General features: G+C 41.4%; 1 protein-coding gene across 1 annotated transcript; it reads left to right on the forward strand.

Annotated features, from left to right (window-relative positions):
• The first annotated feature begins 3,335 nt into the window (after positions 1–3,335).
• TAF1A (TATA-box binding protein associated factor, RNA polymerase I subunit A) lies at positions 3,336–14,238 on the forward strand. The gene is made up of 10 exons (XM_015623472.3): positions 3,336–3,606; positions 5,113–5,282; positions 6,118–6,228; positions 7,182–7,380; positions 8,058–8,188; positions 9,025–9,183; positions 10,256–10,322; positions 11,422–11,542; positions 12,578–12,738; positions 13,904–14,238. Exons 1-10 carry the CDS (start codon positions 3,477–3,479, stop codon positions 14,044–14,046), a joined length of 1,392 nt encoding a protein of 463 aa, XP_015478958.1. The 5' UTR covers positions 3,336–3,476; the 3' UTR covers positions 14,047–14,238.
• The last annotated feature ends 87 nt before the right edge of the window (positions 14,239–14,325 follow it).

Raw genomic sequence — 14,325 nt, forward strand, 5'->3', positions numbered from 1 at the left:
GCACGGACCCTCCCTCCCTGCCGGCGGCATCCCCATCCCGATCCCTCGGAGGTAGCACCACTGGCCGCTGCTCCGAGCAGGAGTCCGGCTACTTTCCCGCTTCGCAGGCCACAAAAGAAGGAAGATCCTGCCCCTTATTTGTGCGGGTTTCTCTAGCTGAGGATCGCTGGAGTAACGAGATCCTACAGAAAGGGCGTAGGTGCCGCCCTGTAAGGACACGACAGATCCAAACATGCACTTGGCTGCTCTCCCTCCTGCCCCGCCGAGTAGTTCTTAATCTGTGCTGGAGAGGAGCAGCCGCCACTTCCCCGGTGACCTCCGAGAGTTTGAGGTTACACCTGCGGTGCAGCGGGCGGAGGAGTTCATTCACCCGTGATCCCACTGGGGAAAGTGCTGGGTTTCACTGCGAGCAGCCGAAAGCGCAGCACTCCCCGACAGGCCTGTCCTTGTCCTTCCGTAGCCACAGCTCCCACTTGCTGGTACATTTTAACTGTTGAGTATTCGCAAACTGAAAGATGTGCTACTCACAAGTGTGCCTGCACATTGCCTTTTCTTCACATCCATCACCTTAATATTGCCTTAGAGATCTCAAATTGCAAAATGACAGCAGAAGTCACAATGCAGATGAACAAAACTTCTTTTTTTCAGGCCCATGTTATTTGTTCAGCACAGTAGCCTGAGTAGACAAAAAGAACAAAAGATGCAGCTAAGAAAAGATAGGTGACATAAGAGAATCCTCTTGCTGGTGAATCAAATGACCAAATTTTTAATATTTTTTTTTTCTACTTTCCACAGCAAATTCTGAAGCTGCTCCCAAAATGAATAGACAGTCACAGAACTGATAGTCAAGGTGAATAATTCTTCTTTTTTCTTTTTTTTTGTGCATGTCAAAGCAGCTGATTTTTTTCCAAGAGCCTTTTAAGAGCCCTTTTAAATGCTACGTCTCAAGAGTTAGCAATCACTGTTGCTAATTGCTTGTGTTCCTCTTGCATCCTCATGCCTATTGATTTTCACTCCATACTTTAATTTCCACAGTCTCACTGTACAAGGCCTTAGATCCAGGCTTAGTTACTACTGTGTAATCTCTGAAAAATACGTGTTTCATTTTCAGCCCCCACCTAGAGCAGTTTAATATTTTAATCACACTATGAAAAAGTGTCAAGGTAGAAATAGGTGTTGGTATCTCTTTGCCCAGGATCCCATGGACACCCTGCCATTTCTTGCAGTCCTGTGCATCTTCAGGACCCACATGCTACAGGAATGCAACTCATGTGTGTTCTCCAGGCCTAGTGCAGTATAGTGGCTGTAGCTCTCCTGCAATTTTGTTGACATTTTTGTGTTTCACATTTTAGAAAATGAGGTGATACCTATTTGCCATCACTGATATTGGCTGATTAAAAGCTCTAAGAAAACCCAGTTCAGAAAATCTATAAGCTTGTCACACTTTACAATATGGAAGCCACATTTTATGATACCTGCATGAACGAAAGATAAGCATTCTTTCCCCAACATTAATATTTCCTGTTGTGTAGAGCCCACACTATTAGGTCCAGTTTCTTGTGAAGAAAGAGCTGTTTTATTATTTTCCATCAGTACAAATTATCAAGCTTATCTTTATTAAAGACCAAGATAAAAGGTAATGGTGTCTGTGGTTGTAAAGACAAGGGCAAGAAAGGGAGATGTGAACAAAAACAAGATGACATACTTCTTGTATAAGTCATTGCCTTTATTGTGCAATAATGAGTAGCTTGCAGTTGATACACATACACAAGTTTACCACTGCAACTGTCAAGTATTCCCTACAATTTCAAATATTTCAGGGTAATAATGTAGACACTTATTAACATACCCAGCTTTCCTCAATGTGTGAAAGAAAAGAAAAATATTTCACTTAGTTCAATTAAGATATTTCAGGCAAGATTTCCTTCCAGTCTTCAACCCAATCTTGGAAACATGTATTCAGCTATGAGTATAGTCCCACTGTACATGAGGTATCTAACATTCATCTATTCTTACAAAGCAGTTCTTGTGTATCTTCTGCACTAAAATACCTACTAAACTAGCTTATACCTATTAACAAGATCAGTTGGCTAAGTTTACCTAAGGGTCAGGAAACACTCACTTATGTCTGACACAGGAAAATAAAAAGCTAAAGGTAAACGTCCTTGCAAGCAAACGTGAGAACTTTTACCAAAAAAAAGGAGATAAGTTGGATTCTAAAATGAGAATACTGAGCTAACAGAAGATCAGGAGTGTTGTAGGAAGTGACATCAAATTTGGGGAACACCAGTGGTCAATGAGGCACTCACACAAGGTACAAATTATAAAGGACAGTCAAAGAAAATGGCACTGCTAAACATGTGGTGCTATGTAACAGTTCATTGTTATCAGCCAAGTAAGTTAATTATCCATTAATAACACTACTTATGAACTGAAATGCTGGACTTTATAGGAAGAACACAGGATTAAAAATAAAGGAAAAGGGAAGGGAGACTTCTCTTATCCCCACATTGATTTATTAAATATCATATTAAGGTATGCTATATGAGGTTTAAGTGTTTGAATGCTGCAAACAACTGTTCTGCCTTGCACTATTCCCGACCCTGGTTATTGATCACAGCTGAACCAGGACACTGTATCATACGAACCTTTAATCTGAGTTTATTATTTACTCACCATTCCATGCCAGGGCAGTTCAGAAAAAAAACAACCAAAAACAAACCAACAACTCTGTGAGATCTTACACGGTAAACTGGACTTTACACACATCAAAACAGTCCAGGGCAAACTCAGTTCCAAAGTGGTTTAAAGAAACAATTTCCAGCGCAAATTTGTATAAACCAGATGCTGCGGCTAAGGCAGACGGATTCCCAAAATCCAGGTACTCTGCGGGAGCACAGGCAACATTACTGCTCTACAATGCATGGGATTTTCATCCGGAATCTTTTCCTTCTGTAGAACGTTATGATTTACAAAGGAACGGGAAAGTAGCAATACAGCTAATGGAAGGGATGGCAGGAAGCGCTCGTTAATTTAATTTTAGAGTGACCAATGCGTAAGCCACGCTTCTGCTCATGCTCTGATCGTGGTAAATGTAGAAATAAACACCTCTCTGCCACACCGCTGCACACACCCAGCCACCCCCCGTTCTCCACCTCATCTCATCCCTCATTTCCCCACTCCCGCACGCAGAGAACAACAGCGAAACGCCGCGGAGCCGCCGCGCACCCCCTGCCCTCATGGCGGCCGCGCCGCGCGGCCCTCAGCGCGCACGCGCAGGAGCCGCCCCCGCCCCGCGCTTCCCGGGCCGCGGCGCCTGCCGGGATCTCCCGCCCGTAGTGCCCGCGGGGCCGGCGTGAGGCGGCGGCACGGCCGCTGCCCGCCCGGGCCCGGCTGAGCCCCCGCCTTCGCTTCGGCCGGCGTCTTCCGCCCCCCGAGCTGCAAGGTGAGGTCGGAGCCCGGCTGCCTGCGGCGCCATGGACAGCTTCCTGGAGGAGGAGGATGGGGAGGCGGCGGCGGCGGCAGTGGGGAAGAGAAAGAGGAGCCCTGTGGCTCGGGCCGCCTTGCAGCCACCTCTGCACCTGCCCTTCCTGCGGCCGCAGCCGGGTAAGGGCCGAGCGTTTGTGCGTTCTCTTTGAGAGCTCCTTCGGGGAGCCGTGGGAGTGGTGGCACAGAGTTTCAGCTTCTGCTCGCCAAATCGTCCGCTAGCGCCGGGGAAGAGGCTCGAAATAACCATAGTTGTGTTCTGAGCCGGCGGTGTACCCTTGCGGGCAGGAGGGCCCTTGGTATCATTGGGAAGAGCACTGCCAGCAGGTCGAGGAAGGTGATTCTGGCTCTCTACTCGGCAGTGGTGAGGCACGTGTGGAGTGCTGTGCCGAGTTCTGCGCTCCTCGGGGCAGGAAAAACACGGAGCTCCAGGAGAGAGTCCAGCAGAAGGCACCAAGGGTGATTCGGGGCCTGGAACATCTCTTATGAGAAGAGACTGAGGGAGCTGAGCCTCTTTGGTCTGGAGAAGACTGAGAGGGGGTTTCATTAAGGCATAAAAATATCTCAAAGGCAGGTACCTTTGCCTGATGCCAGACATTTCAGTGGTGCCCAGCAACAGGACATGGCACAGTGGCCATAAACTAAAGCACAAAAAGTTGCACCTCAGCATTAGGGAGATCTTTACACTGAGGATGGCAGAGCACTGGAACAGGCTGCCCAGGGAGTTTGTGGAGTCTTCCTCTCTGGGACTTTCAAATCCCACTTGGACATTCCTATGTCACCTGCTCCAGGTGACCCTGCCTTGGAAGAGGGTTGGACTGGATAATCTCCAGAGGTCCCTTCCAACCCTGGTGGTTCTCTGACTACCTGACTTAGCCATTGTTTGAGCTATAGCTTCCAGGTAGGAGGTGTCTTTGTGAGCTCTTCATGTGCCTTGCAGGTGGCTTTTTATAGATGAGCATTGTTGTAGGGTCATACAGCCATGAGCTTTAAACAAACTTCATGGGAATGAAGTTTCAGTTTTGTGCTGGTTTCAGTATTAATTGAAATACTATTGATGGCCAAGTGGTCTCTTTGCAGCCTTATACTCAAATAAGAATAATTCTCTACATTTACCTTTGTAGGAATTGCTTAGCCTTTGTTACTGGAATGGTCTCTTTGTTTGTGTGCATGCAAATCTGCAGCACCGTGGGATCACAAACTTTGGTGATGATTGATAAGTAAAGAGAGTAGTCCCCAAAATATTACAAATTTTACTGTGACATTATCAAAGCAACATAGCTCCCTGATTCTAGTAGGGCAGCAGTGTGACATTTGATGGCTATTCACTGTTTCAAATGAATGGAAATTTCAATCACAGCTGTGTGATATGTATGGAAAATGCCACTTCATATCACATTTCCAGCTTTTCCCGTAGTCTTAACTTCCCTGTGGACTAATAGTGTGTTTATCTTCAAAAGCACAGAGCTTAAGGTGACTCTTTGTAGTATCCATACAAGGAATGTAGACACTGAAATGGAGAGCATGTGGCTATCTGAATAAGGGCTGTGATAGCTGGGGGCTCTGTTGATTTTTTTTGTTTGTTTGGTTTTTGGTGTTTTATTTGGTTTGTTTGTTTGTTTCCAGTATCTTCCAATGAACACAAGTTAAACTTCAGGAAGAGCAAGGAAGCATGCTTAAGTTACATTCAGGATGCCTTGCTCCAAAAGCAGTGGAAAAGGGCTGCAGAGTTCCTGACCTGCTATGTTGAGTCACTAGAGAAGGACTATTCCAGAGAACACATTGGTCCATCAGAGGTAAACCCATTTTCCTTATCTGTGTTCTTTTGCAGTTGAAAAAATACTTGCATAGCAGCATCTGTATACTTCGGGACCAACGTATTTCTTAATTAGCTAATCACAGGCTTGATTTAAAAAAAAAAAATAGATCCTTGACACAGCAGAAGAAAACTTGGCTTGGTACAAGTTCACTCTACCAGCACTGTATCTATGAAAATTCCAAGTAGTCTTCTAAAATGGAAAAGCAGTTAATGTGTTTGGTTCTGGCATGCCATCAGTCAGAATTGGTTTGCAAGTTGGTGGCTTATTCAGATTGTTACCAGCTCTTCCAGTAGCTGCAAAACTCCTTGCAGGTGTTGAGATGGAAGCAGATGGAAAGAAAGGGATCAGAGTTTTTAAATAAATGGAGTACTTGAATATGGCTAGCTTGCAGACCTTGGAAACAAGTGCATGCAGTTGGGGAGCTACATCAAGCTGGAAATAATCTTTGCTGTTAAGGTCAAAGAGTTGTGTAGACTTGGTGTCTTAGTGGGGTCATATCAAAGAAGAACATTTTTTTGGTGAAGGGAGGAGGAGCCCTCTGGCATGCAGTTTTCATAAACTCTTCTGGAGTGCTGCATTTATAATGAGCAATTCTGAACCACCCACTGAATGACTCTAAAAGTCCTACTGGATGAGTGGGTAGGTCACTGTAGCAGTGGATAATGCTTTGTAGTATTTTTTTATTTGCAGTTCAAATGTACATTATTTTCATGTCCTTCAGTAGCTATAAGTTTAGTTAGACTGGATATGTGGTGTCTGTTGCCATTTTTGTACTAAGGTTGGTTTTGATTTTCTTTCTTCCCATAAACAGGTGATTTGGAGAATAGGAACTGAAATTTTTTATCATTCCCAAAGCAGCATGAAAGAGTTCAACTATTTCATGGAACAGATGAAAACTTTAGGAGTAAAAAGGTACTTGAAGGTGAGTGTGTTTAAAGCAGCCCTGATGATTTTCACATTTACCTGAACACTTAGTTGAATATTAATTTCCAAATCTCTTTTGAAATGTACTACTGACATTAGTCAAAAAAACTCAAAGCCAACATTTGAATTACCAATTGCATGGTGTTTGAAGGTCATTTCATACCTAACCTTATCTCATTTGGGCTGTATGTTTGATCACAGATGCATGTTCTGAGTCCTTAGAAGTGCTTAAAAACCCTTTAATTAAGCTTTGAATTTGAAGCAGTTAAATTCATTTTCATGTGTGTCCCAATGACATGTAAATGCAGGTAATTACCTGCAAAGTTTTATTTCCAGTCCTTAATTTGACCACTGTGCTCCTGACTAAACATTTTTACTTAAATTTTGCCTCATTACACTCTCATTTTTTTGGGTAGCTAATCTGATTATAAAACTGTATAAAACACAGCTGAAGGTGGGGGCAGGATTATGTTTTTTTTTTCCTGTGGTGTCTCATTCAAACCTATATTGTTTTGGTTTCCTTGGCTGTTTCTCACTTGGGATGGTGCTTCTGTCTTTCATTCCATTGTTAAATGTCTTCAAAAGAAGTTCCATATGAGGGTTTTCTGGAGCTAACTGAAGGTTTAGGCTTTTATCTTATGACATCAAACATGGTAGGGTGGTGGGACATCCCTCTTTCAGTGCTTTGAAAAATCTGCAAATGCAGCCCAGCTGGCTTTCCTCAGGTCATTTTTAGGTCTTCTGAAGTAGGTACAGCATTTGTTAAAGACAAGCAGGTTTTTGAGGCAACACAAATAACTTAAATTCTTCATTACCTTGTGTTGGCAATAGTTCTTATTCATGTCAGTAAGTCTCTTCTTTCTCTGCACATGTGTGTAGAACTTTGCTGCATTGCTGAGAATCTCTGCAGTTGAGTGTGAAACGCTGTGGTTTGGACTGTTTGGGTTGCAGGTCTGCTTGGAGCATATCTTTCATCTCCTCTGTAATGGGCAAATAGATGAAGCCTACCAGAACCTGTCCCTGGCAGAAAGCTGGAGGTTTGGAGAGCAAACAGCCATTCAGGATAAAGAAATGAAGCTGATTCAGGCTTACAGGGGACTCTTGGACTACTACAGCTGGTCTAAGCAGAAGAACATCCTGTTAGAGCATGGTAAGTGTGTCTTGGATTGAGCTGTAGCTTCAGTTTGCTCATTCAGATGCTGTGGTTTGTAATGACGCCTTTTCCTTTACTAGACTTCAGAGTGTGATGGTGTGGCTGGTACAGAGTTCTGTATCAGCAGTCATGGTGGTGCCAAAATAGCACTTTGTGAAGTGCCCTGAAATGCTGTTCTGAAAATTTCTCCCTGTATCCAGCCAGCATCACCTAAAATAATTATCAAAGGAATGCATTCCCTTAAAGCAGTGGCTTAATAGGTGTGCAGGTACTTGATTGCTTCTGGAATGTTGAGTGATAGCAAAGCCCTCAACACTTGTGTTTGAATTACAGTTTCTTTAAAGATACAGAAGTTGCTACACGTGTTTTATCACTTAGACTAGATATCTGTTTCTCTGAAAACCAGATGTTGAATTTGGTTTGTGGCCCTTGTGCTGGTAACATCTTCTCTTGGAGTCCTACTCATTGTGCTCCATAAATTGAAATTGATTATAAATTTGAATGAGGAACAGTGAAAATTTCTTGTTTCAATACTGAGGAGTCTTTTCTTAAAAGCTCTCTGACTAGAGTCCTTGCTTAGCAAAATGTGATTATCCTTTAGGTGTAGCACTTCAAGTTCCCTGTGTTTGGCTGAGTTATTTATAACTTTTTGATTTTTCTTTGTGCTTTGGTAGGTGAGGATGGATTTTCAGACTTGGCTGTTGAGCAGGAAATGCATGGTTACTTTCGGAAGGCAGCAGTGAGCTTGAAGGAGATTATTAAAATACCTGGAGTCTGGGACATCTTTGTGAAATGCTATGTGGATGTAAGGGAATGTTTTACAGATGGCTTCCTTTTGTGTTTCCTTGTTTAATTTTCTTTAAATGCAGATTATTTTCTCTGTCTGAGTGAAAACAAAGCATTTCAAAAGCAACACATTTGTATGTGTGGGTCACTGGCTTTGATAGAGAGCACAGTGTATTCCTGGTAGAGCTGCAGAGCTTGAGCAGAGTACAAAAAGAACTTTTATCTGTGCACTGTCAAGAAAAAGAAATAGACAAACAGCTTACATATTTTGTTTTTGTGGGGCTGCAGAAATTGGAGCATCACTGCTTTACTTTAAATTCCTCAAAACAGTTTCTCTGATTTTTGGCAGGGCAGTGTTTTCTCTAGATACATGAAATGTTAAAGACGCCAAATATGCAGCCCCTCTGTGTTTTGGTTTAGGTTTTTAAAATATCTGCTTAGGATTTTGAATTAAGAATTAATAATTTTAAAGAGATCTTTTACTTTTTTTAAACACTGATAAGCTCGGACTTCTCTAAGCACATCTTAAGAATTTTCCTTGGTGCTGTCAGATTGTCTTTAGAGAGAGATATGGCAGGTGCCTTCAGCATCTCTTTCCAGTGAGAAAGTGATGGTAATCCTATGACAATTAAGTAGGTGTTAAGGCATTTTCTCCCAGAGTAGCTTCTGTGTGTGAATTCTTGTCTCTCTGTGCCAAGATAAGCCAGTAAAATTATGACAGGAGGGTATCTAATTAACTAATATGCTTCACTCTTAGATAGACTGTGCTATTGGATGGCTCTGTGGCAGTCCAAAATGAGTTGTAAGAGTTTGGTTGCCTGTATCTGACAAACTAATGATAGACTTAACTTTCAGTTGTTGGAGTTCTATGGAGACCACAACGAGGCCCACCAGGTGTTAAATGAATATGCCTACAACTCCAAGTTCCCAGCTAACCCCAATGCTCATGTCTACCTCTATCAGTTCCTCAAGAGGCAGGGTGAATCAAAAAAAACCCTCATATCTGCACTGAAGGTAGGTATCCCTTAGGAGATACAGTCTGTCAGTCATGTGGTGTTCTGACAGCTTGCTTGAGCTCTGTAATATTATTTATCCTATTGTATTTTTCATGGGAAGTGGAAGGTTAGAGGGAAGTTAGTGGGAGGGAGCAGAATCCTTTACTGTCCTTCAGTTCCAGTTCTTGTTTTGCCTTTAACTGGTACATCATATCACTTAAAAGTCAGCAAGCAAGCTCAGGGAACATGTTCACATGGTTACAGAAGTCTGTATCAGCAGTCTTGTGCACAGCATGCATTGATTTCTCTTACAGTTTGATCTTTACAATATTGCAGAGATCATTAAATGCCTGCTCTTTCACATATTGATCCTGTCTAGCAATTAGTTTCTTTGCTTGTTTTCAATGAGATGTGCATTAAAGCTAAAAGGTAATGTCTATGGGTTGTTGGTAGACAAGACTTTGCTGGGTTAAGCTTTTAAATTCCTGCTTTCCTTGCTCTTGGTGTACTGCTTGCAAGCCATGTTTTGCCACTTGATGGCACTAATGTGCTTTTGTTAGTGGAAGTGTTTAAAAACAGGTTTGTGAGGCTGCTTTGTTTGGTTTAGTCTTTGGAACTCTAGCAGATTTGTATGAAATTCTCCTCAGTGCATTTTAGCAATGGTTTTACACATAAGTGTCTTATAAAACAGAGATGAATCATAGAAGTGGTTTGATTAGTCCAGAAACTGATCCAATGCACAGAGCAGTGGACAGGGGAGCTAAAACTGTCCTAGGGAGAAAATGACATTTCCTTCAAAAAAGGGGACATTGGATATGGATTTGGGCTGCTCCTTCACAATGTTGTATTTGCCACATGCAGTTTTTGTCAGCAGCCATCAGGCTATTTCATCCATGGTGTCACAGAGCAGTGTCACAGATCGCAAAATGAATCTAGAGATCCATTCTTTATATCAAGGCACCAAAGTACCAGATTGCTTATTTTTCTGAACTAAAAGCACCCAAAGCTCTGAAGCCTGTGCTTTTCTTGGCCAAGTAGAAGTCTTCAAGAGCTTTCACAATAACTTATCTTTTTTGTCATTTATTTTTCAGATCTTGCATGATATTGTTCCTTCTCATGAACTAATGATAGATTTTAATACCATGCTTCAGAAATCAAGTAAGTCTTTACCTTTGTTCATTTCATTTATGCTAATTTCAGAAAACTATTCTGGATTATCCTACAGCTTTCTTTCTGCTTTTGAAAGTAGTTTTGTTTCATAAGAAATAATGCCAAAAAAACAACTCAAATCCCAACTTTCCAATTACCATAACCTCTTAGTTGGATGTATGAGCAGTCATTTACAAACTTGTGTAAACAAATGCCTTTCTCATTTTAAAGGCTGAACAAAGAAAACCGTTGTAAGGCACAGGCAGGATCTCAAAAATAACTTAATTTTTTTTTAGGTGCCCTACTCCAAATTCCAAGGTCTTCATTCCATTTTTAGGATCTCTGTTTTATTTATTATTTTTTTTTCTGGAATAGTTCTATTCTTTAGTTCATTGTTACATGAACAATGTAACAATGTTCATTCTCTTTAAGGGAGCATTATCTTCAAGCTGGTAGAAAAGTCTTCCAATTTGAAGACTATTTTTTTCATTCCGATCAATTGTATTCCAAGCTGTCTGTCTTCTTGTAGCTTGGCATGTCCCAGCAGGTCAACAGATTGGTGAAATGTACATCAGTAAAGATTGTTCTCTCTTCTGAAATGATGAGGGTTAATGACTTGAAACTGACAGGGGGAGGTTTAGAAGAGATTTTGGGAAGAAGGTCTTGATTGTCAGAGTGAGGAGGCACTGGCTCAGGTTGCCCAGAGAAGCTGTGGATGCCCCATCCCTGGAAGTGTTCAAGGCCAGAATGGATGGGGCTCTGAGCAGCCTGGTCTAGTGGAAGGTCCTTGCCTATGGCAGGGGGTTGGAACTTGATGATTTTTAAGGTCTTCTCCAAGCCAAACCATTCTATGATTCTTCTTTGGGGGCGATGAAACCTTTTGCCTGGCACCTCCCTTTTTCAGTTCATGTGTGACTCATTTGCCAACTTTTCATAACTAATGAGAACAATCTTCTATTTTTAAAGAAATTTATGCCAATAAACATAACTTATGTTTAAAGTGGCAGCATTTGGGTGGGCCAGAATGGAGAACTGTATTTCACTCATAGCTTACTAAGCAGTTCATCCTGATCTGTGTAATTCATTAATCAGCCTCATCTTTTTGCAGAGAAGAGAAAAAAACGTCGAATGGGCCTAGAAGTTATTTTTGCAGCCTTGGATTATGCTGGCTGGAAAGAAAATGCAAAAGCATGGAGCTGTTTGGCAAGACAGGTGAAACAAATTGTAATGTAAGTAGCTCTGATACAGGGTGTTGAAACAAATGTATCAAGTCTCCACCTTCTGTCAGTCTACACAGTGACCCTCTGTGCTCTGTCTTCATTTTTGCCTTTCATACACGACTTCAGAGTATCTTGAAATATACTGGGCATCTTGGGCACTGTATGGGATTGTCACAGATAGTTTTATAGAGTCCTAGAACAGTTTGGGTAGGAAGGGACCTTAAAGATCATCTTGTTCCAGCCCCACTACCGTGGGCAGGGACACCTTGGCTGGATGCCAGGTACCCACCAACGTTGCTCTATCTGTTCCCTCAGCAACTGGATGGGGAGAGAAAATATAACAAAGTGTTCACAGGTTGAGAGAAGGACAGGGAGAGACCGCTCACCAAATACTAAGTCGGGCAAAACAGACCCAGGACCTCGCCATCAGAGTGAAGAATTTCTTCCTAATATGTAATCTAAACCTGACCCTTGCTAGTTTAAAGCCATTCCTCCTTGTCCTGTCTCTACCTGCACTTGGAAAAACTCCCTCTTCATGTTTCCTGTAGGTTCCCTTGAGGGGCTGGAAGGAGTTTGTGTTGCTGAAATGCTTGGTTTAGGGGCGTTGTTGCCTAACAGTAATAACTGTTTGGGATAAGTTAGTCTTTAAGTATGCCTGGAGTAACACAAACTTTTCCTAAGGACAGAGCAACCCCTTCATACTACTCACTTGTTGACAAACCTGGAGAAACTTCTATGTTACTATTGACAAACTGGCACACAAGTGAAAGGCTTGCTTCATTTCATGTCTTAATCAGTGCTATTGCCAAGGCTTAGTAAGATTGCTGGAGTTCACTTCCAGCCTCACAAGTGTTACCTAGAATTAAAAAAAAAAACATTAGTTTTATATAAAAATGCTGGTTATTAGTGTTTTGGTATAAAGTCAGTTTGTCTATGCGGGCAATTTATGAGATTTGTAGCAAGCTGATTATAACATTCACTGTCTGCTAATAATCTTGCTATCACAATTTAACCTTTTCTGTAACTTGTTTAACCTTTTTCCAGCTCTGGGAAGCATCTTGACTGGATCAAGCAAGAGTGGAGCTCCAGGAAAGACTGGTGGCCAGCCTTCCATTTTAGCCGTTACTTGGCAAAAAGGAATTGGCAGGAAAATAAAAGCCTTTCATATGAAAAAGCTCTGGTGGCTGGAGTCCTACTTGGAAAGGGTATAATTTTTTTTTTCACTACATAGAACAAAAATAATGCCTAGTTCTAGACCTAATGACATGGGTTGCAGCTGATCTGCTGCCTGGATGAAATGCAGTTTCTTTCTTCTAAAAAAGATTCCTGTGTTTGGAGCTGAACAAGAAAGGTATTTAAATTGGTTTGATTTTTAACAGTGGGGAACTAGTTTTATCATGGTTTAGAATTCAGTTTTATCTGGCCTTGTTGAGCTGCCACAATACTATTTGTCTTGTTTGACCTTCAAACCATAACTCCAAAAATGCACAACACCCTCCTGATGGAATATTGTGAGGACTGCAGGGAGTTTGCTTGCTGGATGCCAGCCTAGGCAGCGTCTCAGCAATACTGGGGGTCAGCTGGTCATTAAGGACCATGGGGATGTTGTAATGCAGGAAGGAGGAGGGAGAGTCTTGAATGAAAACAATCAGCAGTTTGGTAAGAAGGTGAAGATCATTACCTCTTTAGTAGCATTATTTGAAATGCTTCCAAAACCAAGGGAAGGATCAAGGCAAGAATCAGCTGCTAAATTTAGAATGGAAATATGGTCTGGAGAAAATGGCTTATACAGTGGTATGGCCTTCTGGTTGATAGGCAAAGTTCATTGTCAGCTTTTCTATACCTTTTTCTTCAGCACTTCATAGAACAATTTCTCATACTGGAAACTCTGGATATGTTTTGTTTTGCTTTCAGTAGTATCAGATATCTCCCTGTATTTCTAGATGGCTAATAAAATCATTCCAAGTTCAGATTTTCCTGAATGAAGTTTCAGTACTTGTTTCAATGTGAGCCTCTATTTTCCTTATCCAGCATAATAAATTAATGTATGATATCAATGTTGCTTTACTCCCATATGTTTTTTACTCACAAAATTTTACTTTCTGATCTAATTTGCAGAGCAAAATTGAAAGAGAAAAAAATATTTTGCAAGATAACAGACATTTAGATACATGTAGAATGTTTACTGGGCTAAGTGAGGATAGATTATTTAATGCTGCAATTCTGTCTCTAATGAGCATGTCTTGGATTTTAATACCTTTAATTACTGAAAAGTTTCTTAGCTGTCTGCATAGTATTTAAACAATGAAAACATTTTGTATTTGCTTGTATCATGGTATAACTCGGTGTTGGTTTTTTCTCTTTCCTTAGATTGCAAATACTTTAAATATGTGTCACACCAAGGCTGCAAAGCTCAGCTGAAAAGGTTTCGGATGCTGAAGAAGTTTGTGAACAGGCACAGTCCTGTCTACCTGAGAATATCTGGTCCTCCAGATTCCTCTGTTCAGCCTTGATGAGAAGATGTCCTTAAGGTTCTCGGTGTACTTTTTCCTCTCTGTAAAACTGGCTTCTGTGTTGGTGCTACTCCAAAACTTCTAGGCAGACCCTATTGACTCAGTACTAGACTTTTTAAATATATATTTATGTAAAAAGACTTTGTTTTTTATTTATTTTATAATAAAATGAATATAAATCAACTGATAATGTCAAAGAATTTCTGTAATGTTATTCTCTATTTGTTTGAAATGCAAACAGTGTTGATTTCAAATACATCTTGAAAGAGCAGAGGCACA

This window comes from Parus major, chromosome 3 (genome assembly GCF_001522545.3).
Source record: "Parus major isolate Abel chromosome 3, Parus_major1.1, whole genome shotgun sequence".
Taxonomy (NCBI): domain Eukaryota; kingdom Metazoa; phylum Chordata; class Aves; order Passeriformes; family Paridae; genus Parus; species Parus major.

What these genes read in the sequence shown, in the direction of transcription:
- TAF1A (XM_015623472.3), top strand. Translation starts at nt 3,477, where the DNA reads ATGGACAGCTTCCTGGAGGAGGAGGATGGGGAGGCGGCGGCGGCGGCA. An exon ending in GAGTAAAAAGGTACTTGAAG is followed by an intron (nt 6,229 to 7,181) that starts GTGAGTGTGTTT and finishes TTTGGGTTGCAG; the next exon opens with GTCTGCTTGGAGCATATCTT. An exon ending in TGGAGTCCTACTTGGAAAGG is followed by an intron (nt 12,739 to 13,903) that starts GTATAATTTTTT and finishes CTCTTTCCTTAG; the next exon opens with ATTGCAAATACTTTAAATAT.